Source organism: Mus musculus, chromosome 5 (genome assembly GCF_000001635.26).
Source record: "Mus musculus strain C57BL/6J chromosome 5, GRCm38.p6 C57BL/6J".
NCBI classification, from domain to species: domain Eukaryota; kingdom Metazoa; phylum Chordata; class Mammalia; order Rodentia; family Muridae; genus Mus; species Mus musculus.
In genome coordinates this window covers 4939719-4956596 of record NC_000071.6, presented here as the reverse complement: position 1 = coordinate 4956596, position 16878 = coordinate 4939719, and the positions used below count along the sequence as shown (strand labels likewise).

General features: G+C 41.5%; 1 protein-coding gene across 5 annotated transcripts in view; it reads left to right on the top strand.

The window, feature by feature from the left end:
• Nucleotides 1-16878, top strand: part of Cdk14 (cyclin-dependent kinase 14) — a 576868-nt gene that overhangs the window by 423655 nt on the left and 136335 nt on the right. For all 5 annotated transcript variants that reach the window (NM_011074.3, XM_006503544.4, NM_001310448.1 and 2 more), the window contains one exon: nt 7002-7065. In NM_011074.3, the coding sequence (NP_035204.2) occupies nt 7002-7065 (64 nt within the window). The remainder of the gene's footprint in view (nt 1-7001; nt 7066-16878) is intronic.

The following is a 16878-nucleotide window of genomic DNA, read 5'->3' as shown; positions in this document are numbered from 1 at the left end:
CACTATTGTCCTAAACTCATCAGCTATTCTACATTAGAATTCATCTGGTGGAGGAGGCCACCACAGGTTCTAATGGCTTCCAGACCTACATGGTGTCTGACTTCTCCTTCCACAGCCTGGCCCAAAAGCCCTTTCTCTTATCTTGTTTTCTCCTCTTCTTCCTGGGAGCTGGAAAACCCACCTCTGTATCTTTTTCCAGCGATTGGCTTCTGCCATCTTTATTGACCCAATCGAACAGTTAGGGCACCTCCCCCCACAGCTCGCTGTCGTAGAGGTGGTTGAGAAGGCATGGCAGCAGGAACAGTATCATCCTTAGGGGAGGAAGTGTGAGAAGAAGTGCTCATCGCACTTTGGTGGCTTACTGGGACTCAGAGATCTAGGTTACAGCTAAATGCCAGGCTCCGTTTCCCAAGGTTTCCATAACCTTACACTATAGCACCACCAGCTGGAGACCGAGGCCGTAGGGAAGTTCCAAATTCAAACCATAAGAGTAACTATTTGATTTAAGCATGTAGCCTACATTTTCAGAGACTTCCATCAGAAATTTACATTCAGTACTTTTTTTCTGTCCCAGGCCAACTTTGGCTTTGTGCTACTTGCATTTTTCTCCTTCATAGCTTAGCCCATCTTGTAACTATCTTTCTACACACACACACACACACACACACACACACGCACACGCACACGCACACGCACACGCGTGCGCTCTCGGGATTTTCTTCTCACCACACTCCTGGAGGCCAGCAGATTGCTGAGCCTTTCTTCTCATCTTTCATCTTCTCCATCCACAGCATACCCCGTGTGCAGTTCTAAGCAGCATGAGGTGTTCTGAATCTCCACGAGATCATTATTCTAGACAGAGAGTACACTGTCCAGACAAGCATTTTAAAGGATCAGCTTTCTGTGGCTTTTCACAGACTTCACCATCTTGCCCAGAGTGTGGTGTATGATGGCCCTATAGTTTTGCTGAGTCAGGACTTCCCACTGAGGAGCCAGTGGGACCAACAAAGCAGTATTATTTTAGAGATGTTTTAAGATTCAGATGAAAATGAGTTATTCAGTTTTCTATTTGTTTAGGTTCACAGCTACACGAGTCATCAGTCTATAAGTCCCACTGTGTGGTGTCTGTTCACAGCTAGCTTACAGTCATCAGTCTATAAGTCCCACTATGTGGAGTATGTGTGCAGCTTACAGTTATCAGCTCCACTATGATCATTCACATAAAGCCTGGAAACATGAAGCAAGTACCCAGCATTTGTCTCCCTCCATGAGTTCCTGCCTGTGTGAGCCAGTTTTATACACACCCCGTAGGCCAGAAGCACCCTGTGCTAGAGTTTCTGTTAGAGACTTCTAGGACATCTCAAGCTAAAGAAGACTCTGGCAGTCCTTATTCTCCTGAAGCCCTGGTGTCCTTGATGGAGAAGGCCCTGAGCTCCATGTTAATAGATCCAAGGCTCATGCAACCCCAAGGCTGCAAAACCATGAGCGTTCTTGTAAGTGTTTATCGTTTGGGGGAACAAATGTTGCAAGGAAATGCTAATTCTTGAACTTTGAGCTCAAGTTATTTTCTTCTCTTATTGTAAAACAGATATTTCTACAGAGGTTCTGACCCCTGACAGCAGAGGTGCCAGGTTGGTGCTGTAGTGTCTGGGCCTATCCCAAAAAAGCAAATGTACAATCATTGCCTGTGAGTCATCAACATCGGGAGCACAGAGCTCACTGATAAAGATGGGTCCTTTCTTATTTGTCTTAACTGATGCCAAACACTCCAGTGAATCCCAGACACACAGTTCCGGCATATGTGGGAACGTAGGTGAGTGAGGCCATTTTGTAGCTTGTATTTGACATTTGCTTCAATTACCACATATATGCCAAGGAGTTTCAAGTATTTCTTCCCGTCTGAAATTCTTCCCCACATCCCATATCTGATTGCATTGTCCTGAACACAACCTTCTCTTGACCTGAAGGCACTCCTAACATTTAACAGGCTCAAAGCTAAATCCATTGCCCTCCAGTATAAACTTCTTTTATCTCTTGCATTCTTGATTTATGCTCTTAGCTTCTTGTTAGAATAGGAATTCGCTTTTAACCAGCTAGATAAACATTTTTGTATCATGACTCACTATATGCATAGTTATAACTTGCTTCAAAAAACACTGTTGTGTTTTACTATTGATTGCTCTCTGATATATACCATATCTCTTTTAAAATAATGGCTGGCATATATCTCCCTATTGATTTATTCATTTACCCCACCATTTGGCCAAGTGTTATACAGTGTTATAATAGCTGAGGAACTTGCTTTGCACTCTGCCTTGAGAGACTATTTCAATTCTCAAAGTAAAAGTTACAGTCTCAAAGTGCACTATAGCACTGCAGCAGATAAATGCAGCCTTTTTTGATTCATTATCAGATGCTATCCTCCTCAGTCTGAGGCTAGCCTTCAGTCAGAACTTCATTATATCATCCAGACACACCATCCATCTATCTTTCCATCCAGTCAGTTAATCAACATTTTCTGACTCTGTATACAGTACCAGGCATATTGGGAGCACTAAGAGTGAAGGGTAAGCATCATGCTCTGCTCTGAGGCTTGAAGTCCAATGGGAGCAAGTCATCATTAAGAGAAGTCTACAAAGAGTACTCGTGCAGCCACAAGACTGTGTGACTTGAATGTGGTTGTCCAGAGATGCTCTCAGGAAAAGGTGGCCCATGAGCTGAACCTAACAGCGGGGGTGGGAGATCAGCTGGCCAAATCAGAAGTCAGACATGTAGGGAATGAACCACCAAGAGAAAGCACTGCAGGGCAGCCCAGCACTTTTGAGAAATAGAATGCTCATACAATTGTCTGCTGGTGCTCCCAAGCCTGCTATTAGCTCTGCCTCCATACTCAGTACTCCTGTCTCATTATCTTCCACTGCACTGAATCCCCCCCCCCCAAGAGAGCCAAGCATAGCATCCTCTTGTGCTCCTAGTCCTCCCTGACACCCACCCCAGTGCCCTGTAAGAGACCCTTTGTCATGCTGAAGAAAACTAATTCTTACTCTTTTTACCTTCTTCACTAGGCCAGGGGTGTCTCCCAAGGAGTCCCCAGCCTTTCATCTGCTGTGGGAAGCTGGAAGGCACAAGGCTCCTTGGGCAGATTCAAGGAGAAGCTGCACAAACGGATGGGTAAAAGACCTCTCAGGGCTGACCACTTGGTACTGTGAAACCAACTGGTGTGCCTTTCCCTGGAGAAAACTACTTCTTCCATTCTCAACATTCCTTAGTTTCCTGTAGTTCTTTCTGTAGGGTTGAGGCCTCCTGGACTTTCGGCCATCTACTTTAGGATGTCTATTATTGTTGTTCTTGTTCAGCTCATGTTTGGATGGTCATGTTGGTGAGACTTTATGAGTGTAGCTTCTGACATTAGTCTCACAGCAAACTCCCTGGTCCTCTGGCTCTTACAGTATTTCCATTTCCTCTTCTGCACTGATCCCTAGTCAGGCCTTATGTGCCAGAGTTGTATTTCAGATGTATCAGTTGGGACTGGGTGCCACAACTTTAAATTTTGATTGACTGTAGTTTTTTCTAGTGATCTGTGTGTTGCAAAGAGAAGTTTTCATAATGACAGGTGAAAACACACCACAGTTATCTGTGGATATAAGGCAAGGATTTAGGATGTAGCTAGGGATTTTGCTGATTAAGTAACATGTCGGTTGCAGATTCACCCTTACGGATCCTTGACTTTACTAGCCCTGGGTAGTAGTCTAGGTTTCCCAGTACCAGGGATGATTTTCTGGTTGAGTGAGCATTAAGTCCAGTTAGAGAGCTGTTGGTTACCACCAAGGTATGTGTGCCACTACTGTACTACCAGGGTTATTGTGACATGCTGGTCACTGTTGTGGTTCCAGATGTTTACTTTTAAAACATACATAGTAAGTAAGGTGATATAGACTGGGCAAGATGTGCTTATGTATTTAGGAACATATACACACATCTGTATGTAACAACAACTAATAAAAAGAATTATGACTTTGAAAGAGAGCAAGGGGAGGTATGAGAGAAGGTTTGAAGCAAGGGATGGGAAGGGAAAATGATATCATTATATTAACGTCAAAAAAAGAAATGAAATCTTTTCAAAAGACTTTTCCGCTATCATCACTTACATAGGTTAGGACTCTTGCATTCTGATAGTACAGATTCTATTTTCTTTTTGATATTTTATTCATAAAACAGTTTTTGACTTTTTGCCAGTATTCCTCTGCTTTCTAACAGAAGTGTCTTGGCATTGGAACTTATTAGTTCATGAAAATAAAAGCCTGGCCCAGAGACAAGCTCATACACTTTCCATAGTGCCTAGATGCCTGTCCTTGCCTGTCCTCCATTCAACCCATCCCGCCTCTTACCCTCTGAAAAGGCTTTTACTGGAAGCAAAATTAATTTTTAATTCTTCTTTTCCTTTGTGAACATTCTGCCCACTTTGCATTTCCTGAGCAAAGGCTCCAAGAATGTCTCGAAAAGAAATGGAGCCCAGGACCCGATTGCCAAGTTTGACATTAAATAACAGTCTCGTGTGGTTTGTCTCTCCTGTTAATCTTCATATGACAGCCATAATGTTTACTAATCTCCATGAAACAGAGCACTTATAAGGATGTGGACCATGCCTAGAAAAAGGATGTGTTGATACAGGCATTATGGGAACATTGCCTGGACCACCAGGACAGTTGTCATTTTGCAGCAAAACTTACTCTGACTGTACTTTGTTCATAGAATGTCCAGAGACGAATATGTGTGCACAGGCTGTGTCTATGTTGCAGTTTAGCTGAAGGTGCCTCTCCTCAGTTGTTAAAGTTTGGTATTGCTGGAGTCCTTTGTCATTCATACAAAATTCAACCAGTGTGTGTGTGTGTGTGTGTGTGTGTGTGTGTGTGTGTGTATCTGTGTCTTTGTCTGTGGCTGTGTATTTGGCTGTGTGTATCTGTGGGTGTGTTGGTGTTTCTGTGTGTGTGGTGCCTAAAAAACATTCAAAGTGCCTTTTGAAGAAACATTGTTATGAGAATTGTTTATATAGTGCTCTTTCTCTTTCTTCTCTCTAGTCCCCTTGTGTCTCTCCTTCCCTCTCTCCACATGGCCCATCAATTATGTAACCTTTATGTAGCTCTGTGGCAGTCTGAATGAGAATGGTTCCCATGGCCTCCTATGCTTGAATGCTTGGTCCTAAGTATGTGGAATGTTTTGGGAAGAATTAGGAGGTGAGCCCTTGTTGGAGGAGGTGTGTACTGAGGGTGGACTTTGGGGTTTCAGAAGCCCATAACATTCAGAGGTAGCTCCCTCTGCCTTGTGCTTATGGATAAAAATGGAAGGTCTCAGCTGCTGTGCCAACATTGTGCCTTCCTGCCTGCTGCTGTGTTCCTCATCATGAGGATAACAGAGTCCTACCCTCTGATAAGCTCCAGATAAGCCCTTTCTTCTAAAAGTTACTTTATCTCCGTGTTTTATCACAGCAATTGATAAGTAACTAAGACAGAGTCTATGCTAGTATTTATTAATGTTTTCAAAAATCAACGAACTGCAATTTCAAAGAAGAACTTTATCATCTTGTGTGTTGATTTAACATTGAAGTGACTACATGAGTCCATGTATTTGGTACCTACTCAACAGAACAGGAATGTGAATAAAACACTCACAATCTGCAGCCCTTGCCAACACAGCCCTGGAACCTGTCACCAGTAAACCCCTGGACCAGTGACCATAGCTCTGTGTTGCCTTCTACCTAGTAATGCCTGCGAATCCTCAGATGGAAAGCTGTATGTCTTATTTGATCCTCCTGTTCCCACCCCTCTACCTTCTTCATAGTTTTCCAGCCTTGTCTCCCACTCTTCTAACTTGGTGACCACCCATGCTTGCCCAGGATCATTTGAATGGCAGCATCTTGCTCTGAATGCACCCTAGGATGGGAGCTACAGTAAAAAAGCCTGTAGTCTCCAAGCCCACTGCATCCCTGAGGCAATCCGGTTTTCTGTGGGTGCTTAGCTAATATTATTTCTTTATTGACAGCCGTGGACTGTTCTCCACAGAGATGACACAGGTGCTGTCTTTGCTCTCTGATTTATAATGAGAAAGGTGATGCTCTCTGAGGTTCCTTCTCATCCACCCTGACATGGCAACAAAGTAGAGGAGCAAGGATATAAACCCAGTGAGTCTGCCTTCAAGACTCTTAACTTTTCAACGCCACACGTTGGATCTGAAGTGTCGAACTTCACTGTGATCATTAAGAGAAGTGAAGGCTTGCTCGAGTTCAATGTGGGTGCCCGAACTATATCCTCCAGTTCCCTTTGCAAGAACAAATGTAGATGGGGAAGAAGTGGAAATTAAAATAGAAGAGAGAGAGAGAGAGAGAGAGAGAGAGAGAGACAGAGACAGAGACAGAGACAGACAGAGACAGACAGAGAGAGAGACAGACAGACAGAGAGAGAGAGAGAGAGAGAGAGACAGAGAGAGACTGACCCCATCAAAAACTATTTTGACAAGAGGAAACTGTAAATCACAGTGATTAAACTGAAGGATCCTGAAAGAATGTGAATGTCAGACTGTGACTCTTGAGTTTCGGAACATACTGAGACAGAGGACATTAGGGAAGCAATGACAGCACTCTGGAGCGATACACAGTGACAGTGTAGGGAGGGACAAGCAGCCAGGAGAGTCGTGAGGGGCACCAGCATTGCAAGGTTCCATGAAGAGGACTTTGCGCTGTGACTCTTCAGCGACAGAGTGAGCTTGACACAAGACAGCAGGCCTGACTTGCCACATTCAACTGCATTTGTTAGAACGAGGGGGGGGGGAATTCGCCTTGGGTGGTTCTTTAACTGGCTTTGCTTTTATTGAAATGAAAACCATGACTGATGGTAATGGAGAGACATTCGGACATTCATACCATGCAGGGTACTATTTTCTGCACTTGAGAATTCTGAGTGCTTTGGAAAGAATGTCTGTTTTCACAATTTCCTGTTCTTTACTAGGTTCTTGGAACACCGAATGAGGACACGTGGCCTGGAGTTCATTCTTTACCACATTTTAAGCCAGGTATGTTTTATTAACTGTAAATGCTAAGCACTTCCTGTACGTAAAAGGCTACTATATAAATGGCCATGTTCAAGCAACGTGCATCCTTGAAACATCCCAGTAATGGAGTTGTCCTTGTGTTTGCACAATTCCTTAAAATAGAAAAAGTTCACTGCCCCTCTACCATGAGAGAATTTCGCCTCATGAACTATGTTTGATTTCCCAAGATCAGTGGGTCTCAACCTGGGGGTCGAGACCACCTTTAGCAAACCTCTAGCTCCAAAAATATTTACATTACAATTCATAACAGTAGCAAAATTACAGCCAGGAAGTAGCAAGGAAAATAATTTTATAGTTGTGGGTCACCACAATATGAGGGACATTATCAAAGAGTCACATCATTAGGAAGGTTGAGAACCACTGGTCTAGATGAGCTTGTATTCTCTAATAATTTCATTATCAGTTAGACATGCCCCCCTGGTTATAAAAGAAAAATTTATCTAGAGAGATGGCAAAACAATGGTAAAGCATTTGCTGCATTAGTATAAGGACCTGTGTTCAAATTCTTGGCATCCATGAAAGACGCTGGGCATGATGGGACCTGTAGTCCTAATCCTAGTTAAAGAAAGAAAGGCAGGTCCCCAGGAACCTGCTGATTGGTTAAATCTATCTAAATCTGTGAGCTCCAGATTCAGTGAGAGACTCTGTCTCAAAAAATAAGATGAAGAGAAATTGAAGAAGAGACCCAGTATCAATGAAATCACCACACACCCACACACTCCCCGCACACACACACCCTACACAGGAGCAAAATTTAAATTGGAAGACAACTCATACATACCACTACTTTTTATAATACTTATAAAATGTAATAAATTATAAAAAAGAAAACAAATTTTCCTTTCTTCAATTATGCAAATAATATATGGCCAAATGATTTGAGTTCAATGGTAAAAATTCTCCCAATTCTCTGACTGTGTAGCATCTTGTATTTCAATGCAATATATTTAAGTGTAAAACTGGAGGCCTTTGAGGATGTCCTATTTCAAAAATAAGTTGTCACCTCCTCACTCACCAGTAGATGGCAGTCATGAAACTTGAAAATCTGAACAGCTTAATTTTTATTGAAGATATAAAAGATTTGCAGTCAGAAATTGAATAAAACCAGGAAAAATAATTCTCCTGTTGTGTTCCTTTTTGAGTCACAAAACATAATACATGAAATGTAGATTGACCATGGAGTTTCCAGAGGAATTTCAAGGAGGGTCTGGTAGCCACTGCCCTCTCAGAGGCAGAGCCGTGAGTCATTCACTGAGGGAAGCCAAGTGTCTTCTGCGTCTCCTCTGTGGAGACTCCAGGAATAAATTACCAATTCCAAAGAATGACTGAGTTGGGAACTGTTTTTATTCTTCATTATTCTCCTTCTGAAAGTGTACAGTGTGATGAGAATCCTTTTATCTTCTTCAGAAGCCCCAAGGCTCTTTGTACTTTTACTGAAAATTATAAATGAGTTCTATGTTCGGAAAAAGTCTAGAAACATGGCAATTTATTATAATAGATCTTTCTTTTTTAATTAAGCAAGAAGCATCGTGTAGTCAGTGTGCTTATTCCTGGTGGAGCTTTAAGGGGAGAAGATGGCTCTTGTAAGCACCGTGGGCCTTTCAGGCTAGCAATCTTGTTAGGATATGGAATTTTAGGATTCCAAGACACAAAATAGAGGAGCCTGAGAAGCCAGAGTTTAGCTCACTGGCAGAATAATGTCCTAGCATTTACCAAGATAAACAAGCAAATAATGTTTTAAATGAATAAAGTCATATACATAAAGGGCCAAGTAAGATAGTCATTTCACCTACCAAATGCCTAGACTAGAAAATATGAAACAATTTCTCTATTTCTGTGTTCATAGAGCTTATCTTCATCCATACACAGGGAAGTACTTAATGGTTTCCAGAAAGTATAAGACAGATTAACTTAGCAGATTGCAAGCCCCAGGAGCTGGAGAACTATGTATACACTGTACATACCTAACATTCAGAAATTAGTGGTGCTCTGAGTTACACTGACTGCTTACACTCCTCTGGTAGAAATGTATAAATGAGAATAGATATGTTAAATGCTGTGTGAGTGGTGCAGCAGACACGGCAGGCATTATATTGGGTGTCCAGAAGAATAGCACGTCGGGATGGGGTAAGGCTCCAATAACAGAGACATGATGATAAACTGAGAGGAGACTGATCCCTTTTACACAGCCCAGCCAGACCATCAGGGAGTCTTAGTCTCAGACTTCACAGCCTTTATACTCCAAGGGAAGAAAACACAAGGGAAAGGACACTAGCAGTCTAGGGGTCCCCTGTCGCACCCTGCTCCTCACCTTTATATTCTATCCCCAAAGAGAGCTGCAGAGATTCTAAAAGGGGAGGAAAGCTACAAGAGCATACTTTCTTTAATTAAAAAAGAAATTGTGTGCATGTGTGTGTGTGTGTGCTAACTTGCATATATTAGTTCTTTCTTTCCACCATATGGGTTTTAGGGATTGAACTCCAGTCATCAGCCTTGATGGCAAGCGGCTCTACCCACTGAGACATCTCCTTGACTCTTTAACAGAATAAATTTATTCATTTTGAACAATGGAACAATCCCATAGTGCAAAGCTTTCTCTCTGCCCTTTCACCCATCTGCCCACTTCCCCAGAATCCACTGCCCTCCCTGACACGAGGCTCCTTCTCTGATGCATTAGCTGCTTGTGAATATATATTATATTCTTACACAAACTACAGTTGTGTCTTGTTTTTCTCACTAGTGTATCTTACAGATCTCCCCGTGTCACTGTATAGAATTCGCTGGGCTCCCTGTTGTCTCTGATTGCTACAGTTTCCTGCTGCACGGATTTAACCCACTCTAACTGTGCAGATGTGCACTGTCTTCAGTATTGTACTATTAGAAGTATCGATGTGGTAACAGCTACATTTAAGTGGTAAATAGAGAGAGATGGAGTTAAAAAGTCAACAAGAATAAGCAGTTGTGATTTTTGAGGTTTAACATCCTAAAGCAATGCCCCCTTTGTCTTTGTGTTGGCTTCCCCGCAGTCTTCTCCACTCAAGAGTGTGTGCCCAGACTCGACCAATCAACTGCCTAAATAAATCTTTCTCTAATGTCAGTTTGCGTGCTTCCTCTAATTCGAGGTTGGGCATCTGTTTACCTGTTCCAGCTTTTCCTCTACTGTAAACTATTTATGGCTTTTGCTCAGTTTACAATAGAAAGATGTAATCTTTGTCAGCTCCCTACTAATTTCTAGGAGTTTGATAATTTAGAGTGGTTTCTCTCTTATCAGTGAAGCCCTTTGCCTCTCTAGATTTGAACTGCTTAAGAGGATTTTTCTATTTTTATTATCTTTATTCCCCAAAAAGGGTTGCATAAAAAAATACCATACATTGTAATTAATCAGCCTTGAGGGCTGTGCTATTCACTAACTATGGTTAGGATAGCTGTTCTAACAGATGCTTTGCAGACTCCTGACATTGGACTTTATACTTTCACTATTGAAACATTTTTATGCACTTACCTGCTACCAAAACCTAAAATCTCATGAGAGAATTAGAATGAGAAAACAGTTACCTTGTATCCCTGTTGGTAAATCCCATTCATTACCCGAGTTCCATTCTGCCCCACCACACCCTACTACTTAATCTCCCGTGTTCTCTTACCCACATGTTGTACTCTACCCACATCCATGTGTTTATGCATATTCCTGTATTATTAGCTAGATTATGTATGTGTTTTTTCTTTCTGATATTGTGTTATCTTGCTTAATATTATACATTCTAAGTCCATTCTTTTTCCTGCAAATTTTGTGATCATATTTTTCTTTAAAACTGAGTAATATTCATTCATATATACACATGTGTGTGAATATACATATATATATGATAGATAGATAGATAGATAGATAGATAGATAGATAGATAGATAGACGGATCGAAGGGTAGATAGCAGATATATATATGCCAATTTTTGAACTGGTTGATTTCTGTTGTTTTTGCAGTGAAGGGAGCAGCAGTGACCAATGGTCTCATGTATCTCCCTGGAGGGAGGATACGTAGTTCTCTGGGAAGCTGCTCAGGTGTGAAATAGTACAGTAACATGAGGTGATCTTATTTTAATTTTCTGAGAAATCTTTAAACTGACTCCCACAGTGATTACATGACTTTGCACCTCCATCCACAGTGAATGAGGGTCCTGCAGTGACCACTGGCACTTCAGAAACTTCAGAGCTATAATGTGCTCAGAAAGCACTAGAACCAAAGCTCCAGGCTCTCACAGGACACTGAGCACACTGGAGCTGAAGCCTGGGTCCTGAACTGACTTCTGAGGCCAATGGACTAGAGTCCTGGGCACCAAGTGCTGCCTGGTCCTGCAGCCTTCCAAGACCCTCTCAAATTTAAAGCAAAGTTGAACATAGTCCTTACTGTTATGTTTTGTCTTCTCTGAATTACCTATCAATATGTTTTTTCTAAAGGAAAAAAATTACTGTGATATTTGCATAACAGTAGAGGCATGGTGTCTTAACACCAAATCCTAACTAACACACACACACACACACACACACACACACTCACGCACAATTTGTGTATGCATTCATATAAGAGAAAGCATTTCAAAGTGTTTTGTTTTACTGTTGTGTTCTAGGTCATATATAAATATAGACATCCCTTGAAGAAAATATCATGTCTGTATTCTTATAATATGCACAAAATCCCTGGCCCAAATCTGTACAAATGGCTTCAGACTCAAGCAGCAGGCAGACTGCATGCATGGTTCTTCCCTCCAGCTCTTAAGTTCCCCCAACAAAGGGGCATTCAGCAATGGCTTAGTGATTAGTTATTATTCAGAAGTGCAGACAGGAAGACACTGTAAAGTTCAAGGAGGAAACAACACTGCCAGGCTGGAAACAAAGATAAGTAATGAACATTCAAATAAAATAGCCCTAGTTTCTAAAAGCAAGCAAGCGGCAGGACATATCTAAAGTGATTACATCATTTCTCAGGGCAAATTCATTATCCAAATGTGAGAGGCTGTTCCATTGAAGAAACTGAGAGCAAGATGGGATGCCTTATGTGAAAGAGATATGATAAAGAAAGAAAATATGATATGATAAAGAAAGAAAAATTTACCAGTGAAGAAGAAAACATGAAAGATGGTGGTGTTTCAGACATATTATGTCCAGACCAAGCATGCAGACATGACCTTTGGATCAGCATTTGCATGTGGATTTGGTTATAGTAGGTGCTTGTAATGAGGTGGAAAATCTCTCCCTAACTCCTGTGTAGGCACAGACAGGGTTTCTTGAGTCAAGTAGATCCAGGCTTCTATTTTCAAAGGGAGGAAATAAGTGATTTCAGAAGTATACTACCTTGGTAACTTACTACTTAGTGCTACCTCATTACTTTAAAAAAGTTTTAATACCTTACCTCATTTGATAGTCACAACGAGTCTAAGTTACTATATTATTTCACTAACATCGGAGTCCTATTTTACAGCTGAGGGAATTCCCATCTCTGAGTTTGCCCCAACCCTAGTATCTCTCTTAAAGAAGATTTGCCTTATCTTGGTTCCGGGACTCAGCAGAACTTAGGAAATTAGTCTGAACAGGTTAGAGGGTGCGCCAGAGAACCGAACAGCTTCTGGAACGGGCAGAAGCACAGAGCCGCTGAGGCAGCACCCTTGGCGGGCCGCAGACAGCCGGCCACCGTCCGGACCAGAGGACAGGTGTCCGCCTGGCTTGGGAGGCGGCCTCAGCCTCAGCAGCAGCGGTCGCCATCTGGGTTCTGGGACTCCACGGGACCTAGGAAATTAGTCTGAACAGGTTAGAGGGTGCGCCAGAAAACCGGACAGCTTCTGGGACGGGCGGAAGCACAGAGCCGCTGAGGCAGTACCCTTTGCAGGCTGCAGATAGCCGGCCACCGTCCGGACCAGAGGACAGGTGTCCCCCTGGCTCGGGAGGCGGCCTCAGCCTCAGGAGCAGCGGTCGCCATCTTGGTTCCAGGACTCCCTGGAACTTAGGAATTTAGTCTACACAGGTGAGAGTCTGCACCACAGAAGCTGACAGCTTCTGGGAACTGCCAAAGCAACACAGCTTCTGAGAGAGGCCCTGTTTTGGGCCTTCTTCTTCGACCAGGAGGAGGTCCAAAAACAAGATATCTGCGCACCTTCCCTGTAAGAGAGCTTGCCAGCAGAGAGTGCTCTGAGCACTGAAACTCAGAGGAGAGAATCTGTCTCCCAGGTCTGCTGAGAGACGGTAACAGAATCACCAGAAGAACAATCTCTAAACAGAGTCAACTATAACTACTAACTCCAGAGACTACCAGATGGCAAAAGGTAAACATAGGAATCCTACTAACAGGAACCAAGACCACTCACCATCATCAGAACCCAGCACTCCCACTTCGCCCAGTCCAGGGCACCCCAACACACCCGAAAACCTAGACCTAGATTTAAAAGCATATCTCATGATGATGGTAGAGGACATCAAGAAGGACTTTAATAAATCACTTAAAGAAATACAGGAGAACACTGCTAAAGAGTTACAAGTCCTTAAAGAAAAACAGGAAAACACAATCAAACAGGTAGAAGTCCTTACAGAAAAAGAGGAAAAAACATACAAACAGGTGATGGAAATGAATAAAACCATACTAGACCTAAAAAGGGAAGCAGAAACAATAAAGAAAACTCAAAGTGAGGCAACACTGGAGATAGAAACCCTAGGAAAGAAATCTGGAACCATAGATTTGAGCATCAGCAACAGAATACAAGAGATGGAAGAGAGAATCTCAGGTGCAGAAGATTCCATAGAGAACATCGGCACAACAATCAAAGAAAATGGAAAATGCAAAAAGATCCTAACTCAAAATATCCAGGAAATCCAGGACACAATGAGAAGACCAAACCTACGGATAATAGGAGTGGATGAGAATGAAGATTTTCAACTCAAAGGACCAGCAAACATCTTCAACAAAATTATTGAAGAAAACTTCCCAAATATAAAGAAAGAGATACCTATGAACATACAAGAAGCCTACAGAACTCCAAATAGACTGGACCAGAAAAGAAATTCCTCCGGACACATAATAATCAGAACAACAAATGCACTAAATAAAGATAGAATACTAAAAGCGGTAAGGGAAAAAGGTCAAGTAACATACAAAGGCAAGCCTATCAGAATTACACCAGATTTTTCACCAGAGACTATGAAAGCCAGAAGAGCCTGGACAGATGTTATACAGACACTAAGAGAACACAAATTCCAGCCCAGGCTACTATACCCAGCCAAAATCTCAATTACCATAGATGGAGAAACCAAAGTATTCCACGACAAAACAAAATTCACACATTATCTCTCCACGAATCCAGCCCTTCAAAGGTTAATAACAGAAAAAAACCAATACAAGAACGGGAACAATGCCATAGAAAAAACAAGAAGGTAATCCCTCAACAAACCTAAAAGAAGACAGCCACAAGAACAGAATGCCAACTTTAACAAAAATAACAGGAAGCAACAATTACTTTTCCTTAATATCTCTTAACATCAATGGTCTCAACTCCCCAATAAAAAGACATAGACTAACAAACTGGCTACACAAACAAGACCCAACATTTTGCTGTTTACAGGAGACACATCTCAGAGAAAAAGATAGACACTACCTCAGAATAAAAGGCTGGAAAACAATTTTCCAAGCAAATGGTACGAAGAAACAAGCTGGAGTAGCCATCCTAATATCTGATAAGATTGACTTCCAACCCAAAGTCATCAAAAAAGACAAGGAGGGGCACTTCGTTCTCATCAAAGGTAAAATCCTCCAAGAGAAACTCTCAATTCTGAATATCTATGCTCCAAATACAAGGGCAGCCACATTCATTAAAGAAACTTTATTAAAGCTCAAAGCACACATTGCACCTCACACAATAATAGTGGGAGACTTCAACACACCACTTTCACCAATGGACAGATCATGGAAACAGAAACTAAACAGGGACACACTGAAACTAACAGAAGTGATGAAACAAATGGATGTGACAGATATCTACAGAACATTTTATCCTAAAACAAAAGGATATACCTTCTTCTCAGCACCTCATGGTACCTTCTCCAAAATTGACCACATAATAGGTCACAAAACAGGCCTCAACAGATTCAAAAATATTGAAATTGTCCCATGTATCCTATCAGATCACCATGCACTAAGGCTGATCTTCAATAACAAAAAAAATAACAGAAAGCCAACACTCACGTGGAAACTGAACAACACTCTTCTCAATGATACCTTGGTCAAGGAAGGAATAAAGAAAGAAATTAAAGACTTTTTAGAGTTTAATGAAAATGAAGCCACAACGTACCCAAACCTTTGGGACACAATGAAAGCATTTCTAAGAGGGAAACTCATAGCTCTGAGTGCCTCCATGAAGAAACGGGAGAGAGTACATACTAGCAGCTTGACAACACATCTAAAAGCTCTAGAAAAAAAGGAAGCAAATTCACCCAAGAGGAGTAGACGGCAGGAAATAATCAAACTCAGGGGTGAAATCAACCAAGTGGAAACAAGAAGAACTATTCAAAGAATTAACCAAACGAGGAGTTGGTTCTTTGAGAAAATCAACAAGATAGATAAACCCTTAGCTAGACTCACTAGAGGGCACAGAGACAAAATCCTAATTAACAAAATCAGAACTGAAAAGGGAGACATAACAACAGATCCTGAAGAAATCCAAAACACCATCAGATCCTTCTACAAAAGGCTATACTCAACAAAACTGGAAAACCTGGACGAAATGGACAAATTTCTGGACAGATACCAGGTACCAAAGTTGAATCAGGATCAAGTTGACCTTCAAAACAGTTCCATATCCCCTAAAGAAATAGAAGCAGTTATAAATAGTCTCCCAGCCAAAAAAAGCCCAGGACCAGACGGGTTTAGTGCAGAGTTCTATCAGACCTTCAAAGAAGATCTAATTCCAGTTCTGCACAAACTTTTTCACAAGATAGAAGTAGAAAGTACTCTACCCAACTCATTTTATGAAGCCACTATTACTCTGATACCAAAACCACAGAAAGATCCAACAAAGATAGAGAACTTCAGACCAATTTCTCTTATGAATATCGATGCAAAAATCCTCAATAAAATTCTCGCTAACCGAATCCAAGAACACATTAAAGCAATCATCCATCCTGACCAAGTAGGTTTTATTCCAGGGATGCAGGGATGGTTTAATATACGAAAATCCATCAATGTAATCCACTATATAAACAAACTCAAAGACAAAAACCACATGATCATCTCGTTAGATGCAGAAAAAGCATTTGACAAGATCCAACACCCATTCATGATAAAAGTTCTGGAAAGATCAGGAATTCAAGGCCCATACCTAAACATGATAAAAGCAATCTACAGCAAACCAGTAGCCAACATCAAAGTAAATGGAGAGAAGCTAGAAGCAATCCCACTAAAATCAGGGACTAGACAAGGCTGCCCACTTTCTCCCTACCTTTTCAACATAGTACTTGAAGTATTAGCCAGAGCAATTCGACAACAAAAGGAGATCAAGGGGATACAAATTGGAAAGGAGGAAGTCAAAATATCACTTTTTGCAGATGATATGATAGTATATATAAGTGACCCTAAAAATTCCACCAGAGAACTCCTAAACCTGATAAACAGCTTCGGTGAAGTAGCTGGATATAAAATTAACTCAAACAAGTCAATGGCCTTTCTCTACACAAAGAATAAACAGGCTGAGAAAGAAATTAGGGAAACAACACCCTTCTCAATAGTCACAAATAAT